Below are 25340 nucleotides of genomic sequence, written 5' to 3' on the forward strand. Positions count from 1 at the left end.
AGGTAGCTAAAGAAGAACTTTGAAAAACCCCTTTTTGACAGATTTTGCAGCTTTTGTCATTAAGAGACCATTTGAATAAGGAAAAATCACCTCAAGATGGAACTGGCAGAAATAAAAATATTTAAAAATCACCTTAATCTTCATTGTACTTGGAGGCAAACTGTCCTCTCCTTCTGCACATGATCCCAAATCCCAGGATACACATGGTGGGTCCTCCAGAGAAGACATTTTTCCCACAGAAATCCTCATGGAAATCAATATCACATCCCACAATACCATTTAGAGTGGTTTCATGGATACCTGTGCATTCCAGCCCTGAGTGGAAAGAAGTTTCAACACATTATTTCTCTCTTCATCCCCTCCTTTTTCCTGCTGTTAAAAGGAGAGGAAGGCTCACTAGTCCAAGCTGTCTCCCTGAGAAAACTCCAGGAAAAAGCTGTGTGAGGCTAGGAGAGCAAGGACAAGGATAGCACCTTCCACTCACCTCCTCGGGAAGCTCAGCAAGGGGATTATACCAGCAAAATACTCCTGGGCATCAGCACCATCCATTGCCAATGGTGAATTCCTTCCCCTGTCCATCAGGAAGCTCCAGGCCCTTTTCAAGAGAGGAGGAGGAGGCAGAGTTGCTGTTTCATTTTCCCAATCCAATGCCACATAACATGAAGTCCATGTTTTCCACTCAAAATGAACAAGGCATTTCTGATACCAAGCCTGCACACAAATAGTTGGATTTTAGACACATATTGCTGGCACATGGAACATCTCCAAAAGGATTTGGAAAGAAGAGTTGGAAAAGCTTTAGGAACTATACTTAACACAAACTGAAGGGACAGTCAGTTTTGGGGTTTTTTTAAATGAATGCTGACAGTTACTGCTCCTGGATCCCCTCCTGAACTGTGGTTCTTCTGTGAACACCATGTCATGCTTTCTTTGGGATTTCATTTAAAAGGAAAATCAGTCAAGCCAGTGGATACCTTTCCATTAACCCAGAAAATATTAATTGGAGATGACACCCTAGGATAAATTCTTTTACACTGATGGCAAGGCTGCAGCAATGCAAGGCTTTTACATATACAAAAACACACACACAAACTCCAATACTGAATTTCAGAAGTTAATGCCTTCACCAATAAAGTTAACTTTTAATGAAAAGTATGCTTTCAGATAAAGAACACATAAATTACCAATAATGCATAATTACTGTAATTAATTTAATGCCATCAGTAATAAACAACAAGCCTTTAAACCATCTTGAAACCCAGATTTATCACTGCAGAGTAATGACAGAGAAGCAGCCCCAGACACGTCTCCTGTAGGAGCTCTTCCTCCGCTTTGTTGGAAACTGGGCTGCTCTGAGGGTCTGCTGCTGCATTTTATCCCCAGCTGTATTCCCTCCCAGCCACTCCTGCTGCCAAGCTCACAACTTAATTAATTTATTTACACTGTTGCTAGATGGATGCATAATCTTCCAATTAAATATACACCAAAAGTGGGCACCAATTGAAGAGCAGAGCCACATCTCCTTTTCCCCAGGTGATTATATACCTGTATTCTGTATTTAAATCACACTTATCCCTGACTAAATTTACCATGTGGACTTTTGGCCCAAAGCCATAAGTTTTTTAAATACAGCCTGAGTAATGTATTTTTTATTATATTACTTTCAGTAAGTAATATCTTAATTATATGAAATATTAATATATTTTGATACATGGAATATATTTTATAACATAAAATAATTTCTTTTTAAAATTTTTATTCATCTTTTTACAGACATATTAAAATATACAGAAAGCATGCAAAAGTAAATCTGCCAAACTCACATCACCAAATTGAACCAAATTCAATGGGTTGGTTGGGTGTTTATTCTCTTTTGAGCTAATTTTTTTTCTGACCCAACACAAAACATCAGGATAGTTTTAAGGGTAAACTTATTTGAAGAATATTCTAAAAACAAGTATTATATCCTAGATACAAGTATTATTATTCCCCAAAATGAACTTAAATGGAAAAGAGATCTTCTCTAAATTTGAAGCACCTACAATATCAACATCTGTTCAGAGCTGGAGTTATTAATTAAAATCACCAGCTGTTTGAAACAATTCAGCTCTATATCAGTCTTCTAAGGAAAAGAAATAATCAAATGTTTCCAGAACAGGGCTTTGGGATGCCAGGCCATCCTTCATTTGAAGGTTAGGAATACAAACGTAGGAAGAAGTTGAATAAACCAGAAAGCAATTATGTGAAAGTTAAAAAATATATATCAATAAATCAGATGTAAGAAGAAAATTCCTGCTATTTCAGGCAGGAAATAAATAAGGGAAGAGAAGGAAAACTCTGTGCTTACATAACTCCCAAAGTGCAGGTGGTTTCAGGAGTGAGGAACAGACCTGAAGCCATAAAGCAGGAGACTGCCTAAAACTGAGGCACTTCCCAGGTTTTCCCTCAAAACCAGGCACACTCAGGCCCTGCACAGCCCATTAAACCTGATCTAGGGATAACCAAAGTGTTAATGGATAGCAATACTCTACAAGAACCAAAACAATCCAGTGTTGATTTTATAGGTCGTGAGAATGAAATGTGAGCAGCAAGCACACTGGCAAAGAGAAAATACTGAGGAGAAACATCCCAAATGATCCCAGCATTTCTATTAAACATTTACATTGTCACCAGTGCCAGAAAACTGGGTCCCCACACCTTCCCTGCCATCCACTGTCAGCTCCTGGCAACAAATGCCCAGGGATGGACCATGGCCTGTGCTCTTTTCCAGCTGGAATATTGTGAATTGAAGCACAGGAGAGTAGGAATGCTCCATCCCATGGCTGCCTGTGCTCCCCCTCCATTCCCACAGCCCCCTGTGCATCCCACACTATCATTGCAGTCATTTGCAATGAAGGGATGGGATCTTTTCAGGTTAAGAACAATTTATTGTTCAGATAAATCAGTCTTAGAGGCTGCGAGACTTTAAAGGAATAAGCCAATGGCTATAGCTCAAGGGTAGTCACAAGTTTCTTGGCTATAAGGCAATATATAACTTTCTAACCTAATAGACAGTTGTTACAGGGTTGATTTTGTTTTTCTAACCTGTCACCTTTACTTCCTTTGCTGCACTGTGGATACTTTTGTCTAATAGGCTCTGTCTCACATGCACACATACACTTCTGTTATCACTTCTTAACTCTTAGCTTATTCTAAACAACCACACCCCTACATTATAAACCCTTCATCATCTTATCAATACACTTGCTTACTTACTTAAAGCATATTCTTACAACCATAGAAGCATATGTTTATGATTTTTCTGCTTAATGTTTGTGTATTGTATTTTTACATCAATCTAAGTTTCTCCCAAGGCTGCAAATTAAACACTTCAATGTCTGTGGAAGTTTCTATTTTTCTGATTCCCACACTGCACCATTCCCACTGCTGCTCCCCCTCACACACCCAGCCTCAGCCTTTGGGGACCCCCCTTTTGTACCCTGTGGATGGTTGGGCACTGCACTGCTGCGCTTTTGTCCCGTTTTTGGCACATTACCCAGGAATTCTCTTGTTTCATCCACACCCTGGTGCTTTCAGCAGTAGGATTTCCAAGCGCTGGGAAGAAATTTGTGGCTTGAATCAAAATCACACAAGGATCCAAATCACCCTTTTTTTCATATTTGGAGTTATCACAATAGTTATCAACTCTATTTCTTGTCCCTTCCCTACCAGTCTGGGCTAGGGAGCCACTTCCACAAGTAATTCCTCCATCCAAGAGACAAAAAGAAAGAAAGCTTGAGCTGCAAGAGCCCATTTAGTACCTGACCATTGTTTGAGTTACAGCACTACCTGAGACCTCCACCCTAAAAATAATCACACTACAGGAAAGTGTGATTTTTGCACCTTTTTAACCTTCCTTAATTCCTTCTTCTAAGTAATTTCAGATGGGCTGCTCTTGCATCCAGAATTCCCAGAGAAGGAACAGGCACTGGTGTGTGCTGTGCACAGGACAATTGCCAGATGCAGATGAGGGAACATAAAATATGGGCCTACAATTTGATTTTCATTTTTTTTCCTACAGGAAAATGTTATTTCTTGCTGAATGCAGACAGCAGGAAAATTCTGAGGAAGAAAAACATAATGGGATGTAGTTAGAAAAGTGTGCTTGCAGCAAGCAGGGAGAGAATGAAATCCAAGTACTGTGCTCCCATCTAGTGGAATGAGTGGGCAAATTATTTCCAAATATCAACTGGGGAACTCCCAGTGCTCCTGGAGGAGCTTTGGTCTGTTCATTTGGAACAGCTTGGGTCCGTATCCAGCTTGGATATGGCACAGTAACTGAGTTCAGATACCTGGGTTATAACTGCACCTCGTCCTAGCAAGCAGAGCACAGAGCAACCCAGCCCTGTATCTCCCTTTCAGCAGCATTTTCTTCAGGAGAACAGTACCAGAAGCATTTCCCTGTGGAGCTTCCCCCAAAACAGTCCAGTTTTTTCTACATGCAGAGCCAGATACTTTCCAAAGAGATCAAGACACTTGGAATATTTAAGATATTAAATATTTGCAGCTTTTCCCACGAGCACACCTTGTTGCATGGCCCTGGAACTGGCATTTCCCCCAGAGCTCATTGCACAGTGCTAAGGAAGTGGTGCTGAATGGGATAAAGATGCCTTCTGACTACCCAGACATGAAATGTTAACTTTTAGCAACAGAAAAGCATGCTTTAAAAAAAAAAATAAAAATCCCCCTCTCAAAGGATCAGTATAGGGATAGGAAATCCCAGACTGTCCTTTCCTCTGGAAGTGACAGAGAATGTCACAGGGAATGTGAGATGTGGGCACAACCCATCCTCTTGCTCATGTAGGTCAGTTCTAATGAGAGAAAATAACCCTCAGGCTTTGTTCCCAATTTCAGGAATTTAATATTTCTCCAATTCACCTCTGATGAATTGCAAGCTGTATTTTTTTTTAAACTTTAGCTTCTATCACTGTTTTGCCTCAGTAGGAACTTCATGACTGCCAAGTATGTGTAAATATAAAAACAAATAAAACACCCACCTTTCCCACTTCATCCCAGTTAATGATGATTCCACACTCAGTGGGATGTTCCAGTGTCAGGATGCCTCTTTTACTCTGTGCTTCATCCCCTACATTGCTGTATTTTTGACCCATTCCAACCATAACACCCTGCAAAGGACATTATTCTAATATTAGTGCAGTTTGTCAGGAACATCAGGGACAAAATACCATTTTGAATCTAAAACTTCCTGTGAAATACTGTTCCTGCTCCTGCCCTCACAGAATGCCCCCCCAAAACATGTAAGGAACTAAAATATGAATTTCTGGGTAACCACTTTGTAATAATTCCTTCCAGAAACCCTACAGAAAGACCAAGGCAGCTGCAAAAATTAAAAAAGTGCTGCTTGTGCAAGGAGCCCAGGCAAGGTGAGCATCAGCAAACTCATGGTTCTCCACAAGGAATGGGTCCTCTGGCATTGCACAAAGGAAAAAAGGGAAGGAATTGGAGGTGGAAAAGATGCTATTTCTCTAGATTCACTTATTTGGTGTCTCTCTCTGTCTAAGCAATTCCACTGTTTTGCCTTTTAACAGTGAGGTTCCCCTTGGTCTAAGTCAAATGGTTTTGAAAAACTCATTAATATAAAGGGGAGAGAGATCATCTAAAAGGAAAATCACTTATGAAATACTGATTTTACTAAGTTTATCACATTTGCATTAGGAAGTCTGTCATGATTGCCCTAAATAACATCACAACATATGAGGTAAAATGTTATTCATCACACAGAACTTCAGGGGAGAGTTTTGACAGCCCAGAAAAATCAAAATCTGACTCATGATATGAATACATTCCAACAGGGGGAGCTTTCTTCCCTAAAACACATTCATATCATTAAAACACAACATTTTTGGGAAAGAATAAACCTAACCAGCAAAGTCAATGGATCTTACCATGCATGTGAAGCGTCCACATCAATTCCCACTTGAATAGGATTTCACAAAGCAAATTAATCAGGATATTGGCAGCCTTTTGTTTCTTCCAGAGGGGAAATCTCCTGCTGCAGCCCCCAGGGTCCTGTGATCCTGTTAATTAGCCTTGTGACCCATAGGCAAGCTCAGCCACAGGACACACACTCAGCTCTACTGAGACCTAGACATAAATCCCACCTCTCCCAAGGGGAAATTATCTTCTAGAAAGTTCCTTTGCTTAAAATAATTTAATTGTATGCACATACCAGCTGTAACATTAGTAGTTAATAGTAAATAAACCACCAAAAACATCTGTTACTTCAAAGACTGCAGTTTTCCTTCATAGAACATTGAAATTTGCTGGGGTTTTTTGTTTGTTCTTTTCTTTTTTGAGGGTGATCATCAATCTCAAACAACCAACTAAAAATAACCCCCAGCAAGAGTTTTGGGGAAGCATTTGCCATGTGTTTTTGAGTGGCAGCCACTCTGTAATGCAGAGAGCTCACTGCAGGACCTATTCCATATTAGTAAGTGGCAAACACTTTAGCAAAGTGCCTGTTCTGGGAAAAAGAACAGGAGGCAGCTGGCACAGCAACACCTCAGCTTCAGGAGCTGGCCAACACCTCCAAGTCCTGGTGTCCCTGAAATTCATGGCAAAACCCTCCCCAAGGGCAAGCCCCACTATGGATCCCTGGGCAATTTTTAGGACCTCTTCAGGCAGTTGATAGAAGAGAAAGATTTTATTTTCCCTTCTTTGGCAACTTCACTCTGTAAGGAAAGTTACTTCAGAAATGGGAAAGGAATGAAAAGCAGCACTTGTCCAGCAAAGTTCTTGTCCCCAACAAGGCAGAAATTGATTTTATCACACAAATTTGGAAAGAGCTTTAATGTGGGAATCATCTGTGGGAATGTTTATCCCTTAGTTCTAGTTGCTGGTAGATTTGAATATTCATTCACATTGCCATTAATTATTTTCTCTAAAAACCCTTTGGACTGCAATAAACCCATTATTTACCAGCAGTATCCAACATTACAGCACTGCACCCATACTCTGGCTCCAACATCACAAACCAGAGGGAAATTCAGGTCTCAAATACATCAGGAATTGCATCACCTGAGACACTGGAATTTGAAGGTAGAGAATTTTAAACAAATTTTCTCAATTTGCTTGATCTCAGACCAAGCGAAGCCAAGCATTTAAATCATGAACTGTAGCAGCAGGAGCACAGTCTCAGGGCAATACTTACCCAGGAAAAGCTGCTCCCTAAATGACATGAGCTCACCTCCCAGGACATTTTTATCAGCCTCTGGAACGGAGTTCACAGGATATCCACATTTGTCAAGCCATTTGACTTTTTTCCCAGTTTGTGCTTATCACAGTGACAGCACAAAGGCCTGAAGAAAGCAGGACAGAATTTCAAACACCTCTGGATCCTTCCCACTCACTGAGCTCAGGACAGAGGGTTGTTTTCTCTCCCTCCAGGTTAAAAATCCCTCATACTGGATGGGTAAGACTGGAAGGACTGAAGGGCCACTGTTGCCTTTGGAAAACATTCTGCTTCAATATAACATAATTAGCTAAGAAAAGCTCATTATCATTTTGCTAACATCCATTTTCAGGCTGGGAAGGGATTATCAGTACTCATGTTCCCACTGCAGCTGGTGTTCATGAGTTGTCTCAGTATTTGGGTGACACCAGGGCTGAACACAGGGACTGAATCAGCCACTCAAAGGAGATGAACCATCACTATTTTTAGAAAATAAATTATAGCAGAGTATATTTGATTTATATAAAAATCCACACCTTTACCAGACTAAGAAATATTAAAGACCATCAAAAGAAGGTAGTTTACAGTATTTACCTGCAGCAGTAACTACCTCTTTAGCAGATAAATCACTTCACTAAAATATCTCCAAGTCAACCTTGGCTCTGCTCATCAGTAAAACCAATGGAATCCTTCCTTTTCCATATTCACTGGGTTTTCCTTTTCCCACAAGATTCTTAGCTGAATTTATTGGTTTGTACCATGAAGCTGAAACATGTAAAATATGTAGGGTTGTGTCTTTAGAAGCTTGAATTTCATGTGTTCTGCAGCTGAGAACCATTCTGCCTCCAAAACAGGCAGTAACTAAGCTCCACCAAGAAAAGTGCAAGTAAATTTAAAAAATAGTGAACCCTCCACAAGTTATAAAAACTAAAAAATTACAAAAAGAATATAAGAAGTTGGAAATATTTATGTCACCTCAATTGTGAATTTTTACTGAATCTTTAATTATTGGCTTACCTCATTACCACACACAGATCTGTGCATCTTGATTTCTTTACAAACTTAATGGGAAAGAACCTTCTTAATTCTTTTATTTTCAGCCAAGAAAAAAGAAAAACCACCTAACCAACCAAAGAAAATCAAAAATACAGTAGTTCTTCCTTTATTGCACTCCATAAAACTTCTTGTTATAATCAAGAAGCCAATATACAGTAATAGTTTGATATTCCTTTAGAATTTATAGTTTAACTCTTAAAATAAAATTTGTATAGAAAAGATATCATTTACAACCCATTTAGTAGTAATCCACCATTATGTACCCACAAACGATATTAAATAACTTGTATGCAGCAGTTTCCTTATAGGGCAGAGGGGAATATTTTCTCCTTACAAATATAATATCCCACTGTAAAAGAGCAATTCAAGTCAACTTTGGAGCGAGTGTGATATGCAGGAGTTTCACTGGAGAAGCTCGAGGTTGGGTGCAGTGTCCCAGGGATTTGTAGGACTGTGTCCAGTGCACAGCAGAGAGCAGCATGTGAGGAGCCTCGGGGCTGGCACTGCCCACAGGGAAAGGAGCCTCCCAGGGAGGGCAGGGCATTCAGAGCACACCAGCGAGGCACAGGACAACAAGGAGGTGTAGTGTGACCAGGTAGGTGAGGAATAAATAGCGGGACTTGGCTCGCGCCGTCAGCAGCTTGGAGCAGTAGAGGCTTCGCCCCCGGAGCCAGCGGCGCAAGGAAATGGCTCCTCCTTTCATCTGGGGAAGAGACAGAAGTCACCAGAGGAAGAATCAGGAACACAAACCAGCTTTCTGGATTTCTGAGGCACTACAAACCTTTTGTCTCTGACACAGCAACCGACTCCAAACACAACCAATGCCAAATACCAAAGCATAAATGAAACGCCCCAAACCCAGCACTAATGAGAGGAAAAGATAAATCCAAGCTGTGAATTATGCAACTCCACACACCAACATGCATATTGCATTTTGGGCATGCATAATGAAATGCAGACACAGTTTATTTAATGGCCACACATGTAGTATAAATAAGATTACATACATTTTTAACCTGGACATATGCAGTGTTTTCTGGCATGGTTACCACAGCTGCTGGTCTTGGACTCACAGCCCCCACAGAAAGAAATTAAGGATGTTTTCCCATCACCTTTAAGGAGCTGAGGGTTTTTAAAGGCTTTCATTCCCTTACCTTTCTCACAACAACATGTTCACTGGGATTGATAATTAAGGCTTCCCTCTCCTCCTCATCTTCCATCTGGACAGTGTAGTCACTGGGGACAGACCTGTAACTGCCTACTTCAAATCTAGAAAAAAATTCAAGGCACAGAGACATGCACTGAATTATCTCCTCTTTTAAGTACTGAATTGACACAAAAGCCATTATTTTGCATACTTAAAACGACTAAGGGAAGGTGCCCACAAAATGCTGACTCACTTTATGCTGCCAGGTCTTTTTCCGTCTCTATTTACAATCTACTCTCAAGGTGCTTCATTTATTCAGAATTAATCTCCACCATCACCAGCTGACTGAACAGTGATTTTCAGGTGATGGTGGTGAGGGACCCTTTATTTATGCAGGTGCATAACAATATTTTCAATCTACCCAGTGGCTCTGCTAAAGCTGTTATATGGAAATTGTTTTCCTAACCTGGAAAAAAAGAAATAGCACCGACTACTAACAGATGAAATTAAATAAAGAAAAAAAATCCCAAAGCCTATAACACTTTCTTGATCTAGTGATTAACTTAGTTTTTTAACACACGGATTTTCACTACTTCAGGCACTGTGGGCTCACACACAGGTTTGTTTATTATTATTAGAAGCAGAATCTCAAAAAAATCAAAGACCCACAGGAAAACCTCTCACTAATCTCACCAAAAATAAAAGGCAAACAAATAGTCTGTGTTTTACCTGTTACTTCTCTCCTCAGAGAGTCCAAGAGCCTCTTCTGCAGCTTCTCTCCTCCTCCTCTCCTCTGCCAGTGTTTCTGTGAGCTGGGAGAGACTCTGCTGCACTGACTCATACTGCTGCTCAGACTCTGCAAGCCTGGGACAAAATAAAATCTGAAATCAATGTTTCATAGACTTAAAGAATTATTTACTTGTTCTTTTTTTAATTAGGAGATCTTCCTTTTAGTGACAGACTTAATTATAATGAGATGCTTCAGCTTAAATATTGCAATAAAGCCACCAATAATCAGTATTTTTATGTACAGATACAAACCACAAGTATTACCAGATGATAACAATTCAAGAATATGGCTTATGATTCATGTAATCCACTGCAAATCCACTCCTTCTCCATCTTCACACAAATGCCTCAGAGGGATAGAAAAGCATTACTTTCACACTCACAACACAGCTGTCAGGAAAATAATATTGCTAATACATGCTCTGAGTCCTGACCTTTTCCTGAGCTCATTTAGCTCCATATTGTCTGTCTCCACAATAATCCCAGATCTCTCCCGTGGTGCTCCAGGGGGAACTTCTGCTCTGGTTTCATCCTAGAAAATATTAAGGGGAAAAAAAACCAAACAAGTGACCATTTTTCTACTTGCCAAGTCTTTATTTCAATTACAGAAGCCATAAGCACCACAAAACAGTGGAACAGATAATTATTTGTGCCACTTAATGTTTTCATTTCCATCTCTCAACAATGTCTGAGGGGAAAAGAAATGCATCTACACATGAACAACTCCAGAAGCAAGACAGTTATTAATTTATTCTTAATTTACAGTTTTTGTTTGGATTCCAAACAAGAACTGGTTTTATTTCCATTTATGGAGAGCAACAGTTGTTTTCTGTATGTATTCATATGCTATTTCAGGGTGTTCTCTTAAAGATTGTTAATGAATAACTAAGGCAGTACAGGAAAGCTTTTTAAGAATAAAGGAATAATGATGAATCATAAAGGACTGGGTTGGAAGGGATCTTAAAAATCATCAAGGTCCAACCCCAAATAATAATCTTACAGATGTGTATGAGGTGTTGGCAAAGGGTACTGAAATGCTGAGCTGGTGATGTAGATCTCACTTCTGAAAATATTACTCAAGCATTGTAAAGTGATCTACAACTGATGTGAAATTATCACTAAATTTCCTGATCCACTGAGCAGTGATCATCCAGTTATCTCTGCCAGCTGCAGACCAACTCAAAAAAGATGTTTCAAACCAAAAAACACAGAAAACAGCTTCCTTAAATGAGAAGTCAAATTAGAGCAGCTTAACAACAACAAGGACAGTTATCTTCAGTCATGGGCCAGAAAAGTACTGGGTCACTGCAACAAAAAGCACTATTTCATTTTTAGCAAGAAAACCAGAAAAGTGTAAGCACAGAAGAAAGAAACCAAAGAACCTTTCCATGTATCTGTTTACCTGGACTGCACCTTGGAAAGCTGTCACTTGCATTGCCTGATATTCCCTCTCCAGCCTCACGTAACGATTTTGCAGATCAGTGTAATGGAGCTGGTTGTCCCTCAGAGTCTGGGAAAGAGTCTTCAGCTGGGCAGACAAGACAGCATTCTCTTCTGCTGATTGCACAACCTGAGAGAAATTCACATCCAAGTCATTAAAATTAGCTCTCCCAGGAAATCCCTGCAGATTTGAGACCTGCTGTTTCAAAATTGCATCCACTTTTTGGCAAGCTCATATTTCAGTTGGGATTTAAGATGTTTTATGGGCAGAGGAAATAATGAAAGCTGAGCAGTGATTTCCCCTGCCATCAGTACACCTAAAGCAGAAGCTGAAATCTTGTTCCAGCTAAGAGAGACACCTGTTTCTGTCTCTAAAGAAAAACATTTGACTGTGAGTAGAAGTTCAGAGAGTCAAACAAACCTCTTAGAAAAACACCAAGTCAGGAAAGCCTGGTAGAAAAAGCCCTGACATTTAATTATCTATGTTTCAAAGTAAAATACCATTCAATCATGCAAGATACCACCACTCGAGCAATATTCCAACATGAGGCCAGCCCAGATTCACATGAGCTTTTCAGGATCAGGGCTGCTGTTCGGAGCTACCTTGGAATTCATCTGCTGGAAGTGCAGGTCCTTCTGCTGCATCTCCTGGAGGCAGCGCTGCAGCTCAGCCTGCAGCTGGTTCCTCTCAGCCAGGACATGTTTGATTTCCTCTGCTCCATCTGCACTTCCAACAAGGGAGGCAGTTTCCAAAGCCTTAAAAATATCAGGATATTCAGGGTAAATGGTGCAGGAGTTCTCTAAATAATCCACAGCCCCAACACCAAATATACCCTACAGAATTCCCTTTTCACATTATTTTCTTCTCACAACTTAATACCACATTTGAAAGACATTTTAAATACAAGATTTTTTACACATATATATAGTGTTAATATTTGCATTGAAAAAAAATTACCACAAAAAGGCAACCCAATCTAATTTTTATTTTGCAAATAATGTGAAGCACAAAAATAAAAGGGGAAAAATAGCAAAATATTAATATAGAATACCTTTCAAAAATTATTTTCAAGCTAATAAAATCTTGTATTCATGACTCGTAAAACAACTGTTTTGTAAATATTAAGTTAAAGCCAAAAGAATTCATTTTGAAAAGAAAAAATGTTATTACCAATTTTCAGCTTTGGCCTTCTTTATCTCTGGCAGCTCAACATTTTGATATTAATCTCTAATAAGGGAGGGATATGTGCCATCTCTAATGCTTTATGGAATCTATTCACCCATACAATCATGAAATAAAAGGTTTTTACCACATAAAATACTCCACTACCCACAGACATTACTGGCCAATAGCTCTTACTCATGATTGTAATCACAGAAAATGAACAGCATACAAACTTCAACTAAAATGCTGGTTTTAATGAAATTAAAATGAATACTGCTTCCTTCATTTGGCACAGAAAAGGTAAATAAGAATACTATTCTAAAATAGCACTTTGCTTGAATCCTTCATGACAGTCCACAAAACAGCATTTGCCAGCCTGGGTGTCAGCTGCTGCCTTTCTAAACCCAGGATTTTGTTCCTGGCAGAAGCCAGCTCCAGCTGCTTCAGGGAAAGGACAGGAACACTTCCATTCCCCTTTCTCCCCCAGTTAGTCCTAGTCCAATCTGCAGTAACATGGATTTAGGCTCTGAAGGATGAACTTCATTAACTTCATTAACCTCTCTGCATCAACTATACAAACTGTGAAACCTACTGTCCATGTAAACCACCAACTCTTTAATCCTCTTAAAAAGCCTGTCCCTGAAAATGGGTTATAGCCATAATAAACCTGAAAGAAATAAACCCATTTAATTTTTTTCAACTTCTTCCTTCTATATTCTGGATTTAACCAATTTAAGACAACAATTTACAGAATTACTACAGACTGCTCTTTGGAGAAGCAGGCTGCAAATTTCAGACAGTAAGCTGCTACCTTCTACTTTACACTCCTGCTACATTCCATTTTGTTACCTTGACTGGGTAAGTGCTGCCAGCAGGGAGTGCCTTCTTCCCAGTCATGTCCTGCTGCAGCCTCTGGAGCTCTGCAATCTGCCGGTCCTTCTCAGCCACCGTGATCTGACACTGATTCCTCAGTGCCTGGGACTCAGAGAGGAGCAGGTTCTTTTCCATTCTGAACATAAAACACCAGATGTTAAATAATTCTATATTCTATACAAATCAATGAAGAGTATAAAGCTGCACTGTTATACCTTAGTCCAGCCAGCTCATTCTGGTACGATGTGATCTCTCTCTCTGTTTCTGCCTGGAAGGCTTTTGTCTGATGCAAAGCCTTCTCCAGATCATCAACCTTGGTCTTCAGTTTGGATATTTCAACAGCTGCAAGGTTGGCTCCTTCTTTAGCCTAGGTTTAATAAACATCATTAGTGAACTGGAATGAAAACTACATGGGTGAAGTTTGATTAAAACTAAAATTCTAATTATAGATGAAGGCTTTCCCTATTTGCTTTGTTTAACAGATTAATTACCTTAACTCCCAAAACTGTAAACACACCTTCTCTGGGCACACAGTGAGCTTAGCACTCACACAATCCACAAAGTTAAACTCCAGAATCCAACATGCCTCTGAGCATTTTCTGCACAAAGAATAAAATAAATCACAGAGCCATGTGGCTAATTACAACTTACCAAAGTTTCCCCATTGTTCTGAGGCACATCCAAACTATTTTTAACAGTGATTTTCTCATTGATGCTGCTGCAATCAATGGGAAACGAAGCTGTGCCCTGGTGAGCTTCAGAAGTTACCTTCTGATGGCTGAGCTCCTGCAGCAATTTGTCTCGGTCATCCTGGAGACTGGCCATGGCCTTGGCAAACGCTTCCATCTGCTGGGCATAACTCCCACACTCGGCTGAGAGCCTGCTCACCTCCAGCTCCCGAGTGACCAAAGTCCTGCAGACACTTCCAAAGTCGTCAGCCACCCGGGCAAGGCTAACCTGGCCTGCAGCATCAAGGACATCCCCATGCACCAGAGAGTTTTCTTTGAGGATACTAATGAGATGGGATTTAAATCCCTCCAATTCAGCTGCAAGTTCATCTGCTTTTTTTCTTTCTGTCTTGAGCTCAGAGGTGTATTTGCTCTGAAGAACTCTGAAGTCCTCTATGATTCGATCTCTGTCATTCTGCAGAGCACTCATTGCCTTCCCAAAGGCCTCATTTTGGGATCTCAACTCCCTGTTTTGAGACTGAACTTCAAGCAGCATCTTCTCTGCAGAAGCATCAGTTTTATCTCCATCCTCAAGTGTCAAAAGAGTCCCACCGTATTCCTCATCTGCATTTCTGCCTCTGGATTTCTGGAGCTCCTGAACCTTTTTCTGAAGCTGTCCTCCATGCTGCCCATTGGATTCTTTTTTCTGAATACTCTCACTACTTAGCAGCTTCTCTCCAGACTCCGAAACAAGTTTCTCTTTGTTTAGTGATGCAACTAGAGATTCTAAATCATTTACTTTAGATGCCAATTTTTTATTCTCTTGCTCCAAAGTCACAGCAGCCTCCTTCTGCAGTTCAGTGGAAAGCTGCAGCTCTTTTATTTGTTTTTGAAGATCATATTTTTCATGCTCAAGGCTTTTAATACACTCCAGTTTCTGCTTAAGTAAGTCCTTCAGCTGATGGTCTTTCAGAGATAGAACCTGGTTTAGATCTTCCCTGTATTTTATCAGCTGTGCACTCAGCATTGCATTTTCAGAATGTAGATCATCAATCCGATTGAGGAGGACCCTTAACTCCTGTTTCAAAGAATTAGTCTCACTTGCATTGCCAAGCAGGAGACTGTCCCTCTGGTTTAAGACATCCTGGTGAAGATGTTCCAGCTCCTTGTATCTGGTAAAAAGATCATCCCTGTCATTCTGGAGAGATGACATGGATTTTTTAAAGGCATCTATTTCACTGGCAATCACAGCCTTCTCCTGACCTGCTTTTTCTGCTTTCACCTGGAGACTTCTCAGCTCGTTTTCCAGCCTCTGACAGGACTCCTCAGCTTGTTGTTTCTCCATCTGCAGAGACCCTACCTGAAGTTCATACTCTTTGATCTGATTCCTATGTTGAGTCTGTACCTGAATCAGATAGTCTGAAATTTCATCTCCTTTTGAAGAAATGAGTAAGGAAATTTCTTTGTCTTTATTATTTAGCATGACCTTCATTTGCTCAGAAATGGTGATCTGCTTTTGCAATTCAGCATTCATTTTTTCCTTCTCTGCTAGAAGCTCTTGCAATTCTTGCTCCTGTCTTGTAAAATTACTTTCCAGAGCTTTTATCTCTCTTCCTGCACTCTTACTATTCTCTATGAGATGATTTAGAGAATTATTTTCTTTCAAAAGTGCTTGCAAAGCTTCTTCTTTGGACTGAAGAACACTCTCCAGCTCTTGCTGTCTGTTAAAAAAGAAGGTATTTTCTTCCTTTATCCTGCAGAGCTCTTCATAGCGCTGCATATCAACAGATTTTTGCCTCAAGTACAGTTCATCCTTTGTTTCCTCTACCACAGAGTATTTGATATTTAGTTCTTGAATCTGAGTAATTTTATCTTTCAATTCATCTTGCAAGGCTGCTATTCTTTTGTTACTGTCTTCCAGCTGTTTCTCCTTGTTTTGGATGGCCTCTTTGAACTGCATTTCCCAGGTTTTCATCTCGGTGATGACCCTGTCCCTGTCATCCTGGAGGGAGGACATGCACTTTGTGAAAGCAGCCAGGCGTGCCAGAGCTGCGTTCAGCTCTGCCTGCAGCTGCTTGTTCTGAGAGTCCTTGGTGCTGACCTCCCCCTGCAATCCCTGGACCTCACCCATCACCCGATCCTTTTCTCTCTGGAGTGCACTGTGTCTTTCCTCCAGGCTCGAAATTTCACTTTTGTGAAGCAATTTCAGCTGCTGGAGATGAAATTCCAATTCTCTCTCGTATCCTCTCTTTTGAAGCTGCAGTTCATCTCCCTTCTTCTGAAGTTCTTTCCTCCAGTTTAGATTCTCATCTTTAAGCCTGTCCACTTCCCTTTTTGATTGATCCAACAGGTTCACCTGGGCAGTAAGCTTCCCCTTGAGATGAAGTATTTTGTCATTTGATTCTGCCAGCTTTTCTGATGCATTACTTAAGTCCTTTTCAAATTTTTCATTTTTTGACTGTGACAATTTCACAGATCTTTCCAAATCCAGGATCAGCTCCTGGAACTTTATAGAATCCTTTTGCAATTGGTTGATCTCTTGCTGTTTCTCCTTTAAGAGTTCTTGCAATTCTTTTGTTTTGTTCTTAGTCCCATTATTATCCCTCTGAGCACTTTTCACCTTTTCCTCAAATATCTTTACAAGATGGAGCTGCTGCTCTTCCTTTTCTCTAACAGCATTCGATTTTTCTGCCTTTAACTCTTCCAGCTGCTGTAACAGCAAGTTATTCTGTACCTGTGCTGATTTCATCCTATCAGTAAGATGATCAACTTTTTTTACATGATTAAGCAATTCTGTCTCAAGAAATTCTCTCTCACTCTTTACTTTGTAAGAACTTTCTTGTACATTTTCTAATTCTTCCTGTAACAGGCATTTGTCATCCTCTAAAATCTTAACTTTTTCATTTAGACTAACAATTTCTTGTGTTAAACTTTTAAATTCCGTGTCCAGCTTTGTTAGACAATGAGTTTTGTGCAGCAAAGATTTCTCAGTTTCTTGTGCTTTTTCTGAAATTAATTCTCTTTCTTGTTCTAGGACAAGCACAGCTTGTTCTTTTTCAGAGAGTTTATTCTTTAACACATTAATGTCCTTTAACAGTGATTCATTCTCACATAATGCGTCACTGATTTTGGATTGCGTATCATTTTGGTACACTTCCATTTGAACCTGTAGCTCTCCCAGTGCAGCTTTGGTTACAGTGATGTTATTATGAAGGACATCATTCTCATTCTGAATTTTCTCTAAAGCCTGCTTTAGGTTTTCAGAGGTTTGTTTCAGCTGCTCATTCTCCTCCATCAGCTGATGGTTCTGCTCAGTGAGCTCACACAGACGATCCTGGTGTTCCTGCATCCTGGCCTCCTGCTCACGGATCTGCCTTTCTGCTTTGCTCTGTAACTCCTCCACCTCCATCTTCTTGGATTCACTGAGTTGTTTCAGCTGGTTCTTAACAACTTCATTTTCATCAAGGAGATTTTTTAAATGCTTCTGCAGAGCCTCCTTTTCAGATTGTCCTTCCCTGAGTCTTTGAACAGCCTCTTGCTTCTCTTTCCTACTGACATCAATGACTTGCCTCATATCTGCCACTTTACCACTGATGTTCTCATACGCCTGAAGAAGCGATTCATACTCCTGCTTTAATTCACTGTGTTTAGCCTTCCATCCTGTCAATTCAACTGTCTGAGAATCTTTTAAGGTATTTAATTGGAAAGAAAAGGCCTCTTTTTCCTGAACTATGGACTCCATGGTGGATTTCAGACTTTCACACGCTGCAGTGAGGTTTTCATTTTCGGTCAGCAGCCTCGCATTTTCCGAAGCAAGGCTCTCCTCTCCGGACAACGGAGCCACAGCACTTGAACTCTGCTTTTCTCTGCCAAGCTCTAACAAGTGCTCCAGCATTCCTGTCTTGTTCATTAGTTCTTCTCTTTCCAACATCAGCTGATCAATCTGCTCCTTTAGAGATTTATTTTCTCTCAGGGCTTCTTTACGTGATATTAAAGCTGCCTGTAATTTCCTTTGGAGGCGTTCTCTGGATCTATCTTCTGTTACAGCTCTTTGCTCTTGGGCCTTGGAATCATTTAAATCTGCAGGTTTTGCCAGTGGCTCTTCCACTGTTTGCATTTTTTTCTGGATTTCACATTCTGTTGCTTCTCTCAGTTTAGTTTTCCCAGAGTAATCAGCCTCTGATAGTTGATGAGCAGTGACTTTTCTTTCCAAATTCTCTTGAAGGGAATTACTTTCTGAACCAACCTCTCCCAATTCCTTTTCAGTCACATTTCCTTCCTTAAGCTCTTTGCCCAACACCACAGGTTTACTCATCTCAGCTTTCTCACGCAGCATCGATAGCTCTGCCACAAGATTTTTGTTTTCTTCACTGAAATGTTCTACCTCCTTTTTCATCTTAATTAGTTCCAAATTGGACTTTTCCAAAGAGCTGAGAAGTTCCTCTTTTTCACTCTTGAGGTCTTCAAAGGCTGTTTTGTAATGGTGGGCTTCTTCCTGGCCCTCCTTTATGGCTTTGTTTAATAATTCTTTTTCCAGACCAAGTTTCTCTTTTAAATCCGTAAGTGAACATCTCAGTGCTTCTATTTCCTCATTTTTTCCTGCAACCTCCTGCTTAGCTTCAATTTGTGACCTCTGCAGCTCCTCCTGGCTCATCCTGTAATCCTCTTCACTTTTTTTAATAAGTGCTTTTTTCTCATCATTCACATGTTCAAGCACTGCCTTGAGCTCTACAGTTTCAGTCTGATGTGCTTTCAGCTTTTTCTGCAGATGCTTTATGTCCTCCAACAAGCTGCCCTGACATTGCTCCTCCTGTCTCAAAGGCTTTAAACTGTTTGTTTCTTCTTTATCATCACCGAATTCAACCAGTATTTTTCTCAGCTCTTTCCTTAACATCTCTGTTTCCTCCTGAAGTTTTGCATAATCACTTCTTAGTTCTTCTAGCTCAATGTTTTCACTTGGCACCAAAGTGACTGTGTTTTCTGACCCTTTCAAGGATGCAATGTGAACCTTGTTTCTTGGTTTGTCTGATTCCAGACTCCTTGGGTCAGCTTGCTCTTCTCCCAGCAGTGCCTTGGATGGAACCAGCTCCTTCCATTCTAACTGATTAAAGCCCAGTTCTTTACTTTTTGTTTGGAGAACTTCCCAGAGTGCTTTATGCTCTTGCCTGAGCTGCTCAAGGTGGGTTTTTTGATCATCAAAATCTGCTGCCAGTTTCAGGTGCTCCTCCCTTTCCTGCTGGAATTTTTTCATATCTTCTTTCATGAACAAAAGCTCCCTCTGTAAAGCTTCTTTTTCTTTTTGTAATTGATTCATGGCATTAACGTCATTGCTGGGATTCAGACACTCATTCCCAGCTCCAACACCTGAACAAGGCTCTTCTAAACTGCAATCTTTCAACAATTCTTCCTTCTTTTTAAGTTCAGACTTCACCTCTTCAAGAGTCAAGAGCAACTGAGAATGTTCCTCTTGATATGCCCTTGCTCTTTGATCAAGCATGGATTGCAGATGAGCAAGCATAGAGTCCTTCTCCCCTAAAGATTTTAGGTTCTGCTCACAAACATTTTGTTTTTCAGCTATGGCATCATTGAGTTCTGCAATATTGTGCTGAAGTTCCTCTAAATAGGATGCTCTTGAAGATAAGGTTTTGGTCAGATCACTTATCTTGGCATCTTTTTCTACAAGTTGCTGTTTCAAAGTTTCAAGATGAGACTCAAAATCATTATTTTGTCCTTCAATTAGTTTCAGTTTGTCTGTTAACTCATTAACTTGCTTCAACAGGTCCTCTGCTTTTTTCTGCTCTTTTTCTATTTCTTCCTGTCCACTCTTTTCTAATTTCCCAACTTTTTGCATCAGATCTCTTCTTACTATCAATGCTGCTTGAAGCTTCTTTTTCAGATTCTCTTTTTCCTTTCCCATTTTCTCAAGATTACACTTCATCTCCTCTTTTTCATTCATTAAATCTTTAACCTCAGCTTCTCTACTGCTTAACATAACCTGGTTATGTTCCAGTTCTTTCTTACAATCTCCAAGTTCCTGCAATACTCGGTTTAGCTCTGCCACTGAACTATTATGAACAGCTTCAAGGTCTTCAAGTTTGGCATTTAACATACTTCTCTCTTCAGAAAAATTCAGCATTTCATTAGACAATGATTCCATGACCTGGGTAACAGAAGAGTCTTTTTCTTTCATTTGCTGGCTTAAACCAGAAATTAAATCCTTCTGCTGATTGACCTGGGATGTTAAGTTTTTGATGAGGTGATCTTTTCCCCCCATTTCTTCAAGGAGATTTGCTACTTTTTTACCTTCAACCTGCAGCTTTTCTTGACTAGCTCTTACCATTTCTTCTGATTTATTCATCTTGTCCTGAAGAAATTCCACCTGCTTATTTATTTCTGTCAAAGACTCCTCCCTTTCTTTCAGGAGACACTCTTGTTTGCCTACTGTCTCCTTGAGTGAGACCATTTCTTTTGACAGACATTCCATTTCAGACATGTATTTGCCTTTCATCTTTTCCATGTCACTCTGCAGCACTTCCTTCTGCTTCTCAAGCGACTCCATACTTCTTAATTCATCTTTCATGCTGTCTATTTCTTTCTGTTTTTCTAGAAGTGCCAGTTGCAAACTTTCTCCTTCTGCTTCTTTGCTCAGAATAGCAGTTACCAGAGTGGAGAATTTTTCCAACTGAGTTTTACTATCGGTTGGCTGCAGTTCAGAATCTGACATTTGTGCCTTCTCTTCTTTACTTAAAAGCCTACTACTAAGTAATGGAGATAAGCTCTGAGTTAATTGCTCTTTTATAAGATCCAGCTCTTGCTGCAAAGACTGGATTTTGCTATCTTTTGATTTCATTTCACTTTCTAAACTGCTCAATTGCTCAGTAAGATCATTATTTTGTGAATTTGCCCTGTCAAGTTCTGTCACCCACTTGTTTTCTGACTCAAGCAGACTTAGTTCAAGAGTTTGACATTTAAGTTCTAAATTAGAAAGTTCTTCACCCTTCACACTAACCTGCATCTGTAACTTCTCTTTTTCAGTCTTCATCTGGAGTTTGACAGCATCTATCTGCATCCTTGAATAATTTTCACTGGTTTCTAGTTTTTCATGGATTTCCCGGAGTTCTTCCAGTTTCTTTTGCAAATCAGTCTGAGATGCAGTAAGTTGTGTGTTTTCAGCCATCAGTTTACCAACATCATCTTGCAACAGTGCTTTTTCTTTCTCTAAAGACTCCACTTGACACTGCAGACTATTTATTAAAAGTGTGTTATCATGGCAGTCTTGAGATGATTTGGAATTTAAGTTGTTGAACTCCAACTTCAAACATTCCAATTTCTCAGCCTGTTCAGCGCACGTCACACGCAGAGATTCCACAGCCAAGTCTTTCTGCTGGAGTTCTTGTTCCCGGGTATTTATTTGGTCTAGTGCTTTTTGGTGCTCATTTTTAAGAGAGTCAAGCTCAACAGTCAAAGAATCAATTTTTTTCTGATGATTATCAAGCTTCCTGTTCTTTTCCTGAAATTCCTCACTGAGGTTTTTCATGGCTGTTCCACTTTCTTCTAATTTGGATCTGAGAACATCAATCTCACTAGAGAGAGCATTAACATTGCTCTCTGCCAACTGTACACTGGCATCTTTTTCCTTTAAGGAATTAAGCAGTCCAGCAATAACTTCATCTTTGTGCTCAAGAGCAACGTTCAACTCTGTTCTCAGGTCGTACTGTGCTGCAATTTTCTCCTGAAGAGATAAAAAGGCATTTTCTTTCTCATGGACTAGCTCTTTAGAGTTTTGTAGTTCTTGTGTAAGTTCATGGACCTGACTTTGGAGTTGAGAAATTAAATGCGTCTTCTCTTCATCTTTTTTTGCTTTCTCCGTCAGAGTTTCGAGGAGACTTTTGTTTTCTGTAAGAGATGATTCCTTTTCTGATAAGGACTGGTCCATCTCAATTATTACATTCTTCTGATGCTCTATTTCTTTTTGGAAATTATCTTTCATTTCCTGCAGCTCCACTATCTGTTTCTTTAAGACACCACACTCAGCCTCTTTCTCTTGAAGCTGCATCTTTAAATTCTCACTGAATGATGAAATACTGTTGATGGCTGATTCTTTTTCTGAAACAAGTACTTTTAGCTGTTCTGCTTCAGAGGCTAAAAGCTGTAACTGCTTCTCCTGCACAACACAAGAATCCTGTAGGGCAGAAAGCTGTGCTTCTAAACCAAGGCATTCATCCACCTTTTCTTTCAAAGATGCATCTTTCTTTGCAACTGAGTCATTCAACTGGGATGCTTGTTCTGTCATGTTTTTAAGCTGACTTTGAAGGTTAGAAATAACCTCCATATTCTCAGACAGTTGAACCCTAAGTACATCAGACTCCTCAGATTTATCTTTTAATAACTTAAATTCTTGGGCTTGCCTCTTAAATTCATTTTCTTTTGCCTGCATTGTGTGTCTGAGCTCCTCAGCTTCAAAGTTCAGGGTTTGTATTTGGTGCTGGAGATCTGCAATGAATTCCACGTATCGCTCTTCTCCTGCCACTTTATCTTTCATTTCCTTAATCAAAGCCTCCTTTTCAGAAAGGAGACTTTCTTTTTCCTCAAAAGTAATTTTTAAGTTTTCTTTCTCCATCACCAGGCTGTCAATTTGGTCCTTCAAATCTAAAATACTATGACTTTGTTGGGACAGGTGTGAAGATAAAGCAGCTACTTCCTCTGACTTTTTGTTTACCGTAACACTAATTGTCTCTATGTCTGCTTTCAATTTTTTATTTTCTAGAGCTGATGTTTCTGCTTGGTGCCTTGCTGAAGCAACTTCAGACTGGAGACATTTACATTCATGTGACTTCTCATTCAATAACCTTGAAAAGTCCTCCTTTTCATGCCTAAGCACCTCCATTTCTTTGCTTAATAGTTGAAGCTGATTATTTAACCCTGTATTTTCTTCTATTTTTTCAAATATTTGCCTCTGAAACTTCTCAAGTTCTGAACCCTGACTTTTCACAGCCAGGTCTCTTTCCTCTACCAACTGAGTTAATTTAATCCTTTCATCTTTAAGATTTTTTATTTCATCCTGCAATTCTACAACACAAAGCTTACTCTCCTCCATTTCCTTATGCAATGAATCATTTTGAAGATTTTTCTCTTCTAGAGACTTGTTTGCAGTTTCAAAATCCAAAGTTATGCTTTGAATTTGTTCCTGCAGGAGCAAATTCTTTTCCTTGCTATGGCTGAGCTCCTGGATTAGACCACTGCATTCAGATAATTTATTATTTAACATTTCTTCTTTTTTTATTTCTTCATCTCTAACCTCCTTCAGCTGAATGAGCAGTGATTGCACTTGTTCATGCAACTGTTGGCTCTGTTCCTTGCTTTCAGACAACTGCTCAGCCAGCACATTACATTCCTTTGTTTTCTCCCCCAGCTGTTCTGCAACTGAACTTTCCTTTTGCTTGGCAACTACTGACAGTTGTTCAATCTCTTTTGCCAGAGCGTTTTTATCACAATTTAGTACTGAAAGAGTTTTTTCGTACTCAGCAGTGCTAACAGATAACTTGTTCTCCAATTCTGTCACAGCCTGGATTTTCTTTAACAACTCACACTCTTTTACATCCAGGAGTTTGGACAAATTCTCATTTTCTCTGATTAGCTGTTCCTTTTCATTTTCCATTGTACCTATACTTTTTTTCAGATATTCATTTGCTTTTATTTGCTCTGCCAATTTTTCTTGTTTCCCTTCAAGATCTGCCTGCAATTGGTTATTAGCTGAAGCTTTCTCCTGTGTCTCTATCTCCCATTTTTTAATTTGTTTATGCATTCCATTTAATTGGTCATTAAGTTCTTGGCAACACGCTTCTTTGGCTTTCAGATCCCCAATTAATTTAAGTTTAGTCTCTTCATTCTGCTTCTCCAAAGCCCCAAGTTTCTGCTCTAATGAAACAATGAGCTCTTGTTTCTCTTGCAACTCTTTTTCAGCTGTTTCCTTATGATCAGTATGTTCTGTGAGCTTTCTGGATAATTCAGCCAACTCTTCATCTTTTCTAGTATTTTCCAAAACCAGTTTGTTGTATGAATCTTTAATTGACTTTAACTCATTTTCCAATGTCTGTGCCTTGCTTTCTTTCTCTTTAAGCAAACAGTTCCATTTTTCCTTCAAAGCACTGTTTTCCTCAAGCTGAGATTTCAAATGTTCCATTTCTTTTCTTTGTTTATCCTCTGTTTCTTGCAGCTTTTCAGATGATTTAGTAATTTGCTCTTTCAGCAGAGCAATTTGTGACTCACACTCCGTGATCTTGTTATGGTACGCAACATTGCTGGCCTTGATTTCGGAGCGGAGATCCTTAATTGTCACACTGTTCTCAGTGCCCTGCCTGATTAACTCCTCGTTTTCTTTGGTTTTAGCTTCATTCTCAGCTCTAGCTCTCTCCAGCTCCATTCTCATGGCCTCACTCTGCTCAGAAAGGGCAGACATCTTCACGCTGGCATCTCTCACATCAGCTGTCTGCACTTCCTTCAGCAAATGCATTTCCCTTTCAGCCTTTGATAAAGCCTCTTCCAAACCTCGCATCTCCTCCTCTTTGCATTGCACTTGATGCTTCAGGATCATAACCTGCTCAGAATATTCTGTCATGTTCAGAGACAGGACAGACATCTCCTTGTCTTTTTCTGACAGTGCTTCTTTCAGATTATCAATTTCTCTTTCACGTTTCTGCAGATCTTGAATGAGTTGAGACCTCTCCTCCAAATGGCTTGAATTCAACTTGTCAAGCTCTTCATTTGTCTGGTCCAGGTCCAGCTGCATGGACTCCACCACGCTGTCTTGTTTCAACGTCTAAACAGTAAGAAAATATTGTTACAAGAATGCTCCAAAGACCTTTTAAAGGGAGAAGCTACACCCCACACGTAGGACAAGCATTTGAGGCAATCAGCCTGTACCCAATGTAAAGTCACAAGATGCTCTTCTTTAGATTGTTTTAGCAAACA

General features: G+C 39.8%; 2 protein-coding genes across 2 annotated transcripts in view; both read right to left on the reverse strand.

The window, feature by feature from the left end:
* Window positions 1-284: 284 nt before the first annotated feature.
* Window positions 285-6162, reverse strand: LOC131559479 (uncharacterized). The gene is made up of 4 exons (XM_058807830.1): window positions 5946-6162; window positions 5037-5165; window positions 485-711; window positions 285-315 (listed from the first exon to the last, which is right to left on the reverse strand). The coding sequence occupies exons 1-4, from the start codon at window positions 5946-5948 to the stop codon at window positions 291-293; spliced, it is 384 nt and encodes a 127-aa protein (XP_058663813.1). The 5' UTR covers window positions 5949-6162; the 3' UTR covers window positions 285-290.
* Window positions 6163-7949: 1787 nt separating this feature from the next.
* The window catches only part of LOC131558708 (golgin subfamily B member 1-like), a 34809-nt gene continuing 17418 nt past the window's right edge, over window positions 7950-25340 (reverse strand). The window contains exons 22-30 of the mRNA XM_058806683.1: window positions 14353-25188; window positions 13917-14068; window positions 13678-13837; window positions 12267-12419; window positions 11626-11793; window positions 10658-10755; window positions 10164-10298; window positions 9442-9556; window positions 7950-8990 (exon numbers count right to left, since the gene is read on the reverse strand). Coding sequence (XP_058662666.1) covers window positions 8832-8990; window positions 9442-9556; window positions 10164-10298; window positions 10658-10755; window positions 11626-11793; window positions 12267-12419; window positions 13678-13837; window positions 13917-14068; window positions 14353-25188 — 11976 coding nt within the window. The 3' untranslated portion in view covers window positions 7950-8831. The remainder of the gene's footprint in view (window positions 8991-9441; window positions 9557-10163; window positions 10299-10657; window positions 10756-11625; window positions 11794-12266; window positions 12420-13677; window positions 13838-13916; window positions 14069-14352; window positions 25189-25340) is intronic.

Source organism: Ammospiza caudacuta, chromosome 6, assembly GCF_027887145.1.
Source record: "Ammospiza caudacuta isolate bAmmCau1 chromosome 6, bAmmCau1.pri, whole genome shotgun sequence".
Lineage (NCBI taxonomy): Eukaryota > Metazoa > Chordata > Aves > Passeriformes > Passerellidae > Ammospiza > Ammospiza caudacuta.

Coding starts and splice junctions, on each gene's coding strand:
- LOC131559479 (XM_058807830.1), bottom strand. Junction 712..5,036: donor ACTGGGATGAAGTGGGAAAG/GTGGGTGTTTTA, acceptor ATTTGTGTGCAG/GCTTGGTATCAGAAATGCCT. Junction 316..484: donor TTGCTGAGCTTCCCGAGGAG/GTGAGTGGAAGG, acceptor CTTTCCACTCAG/GGCTGGAATGCACAGGTATC.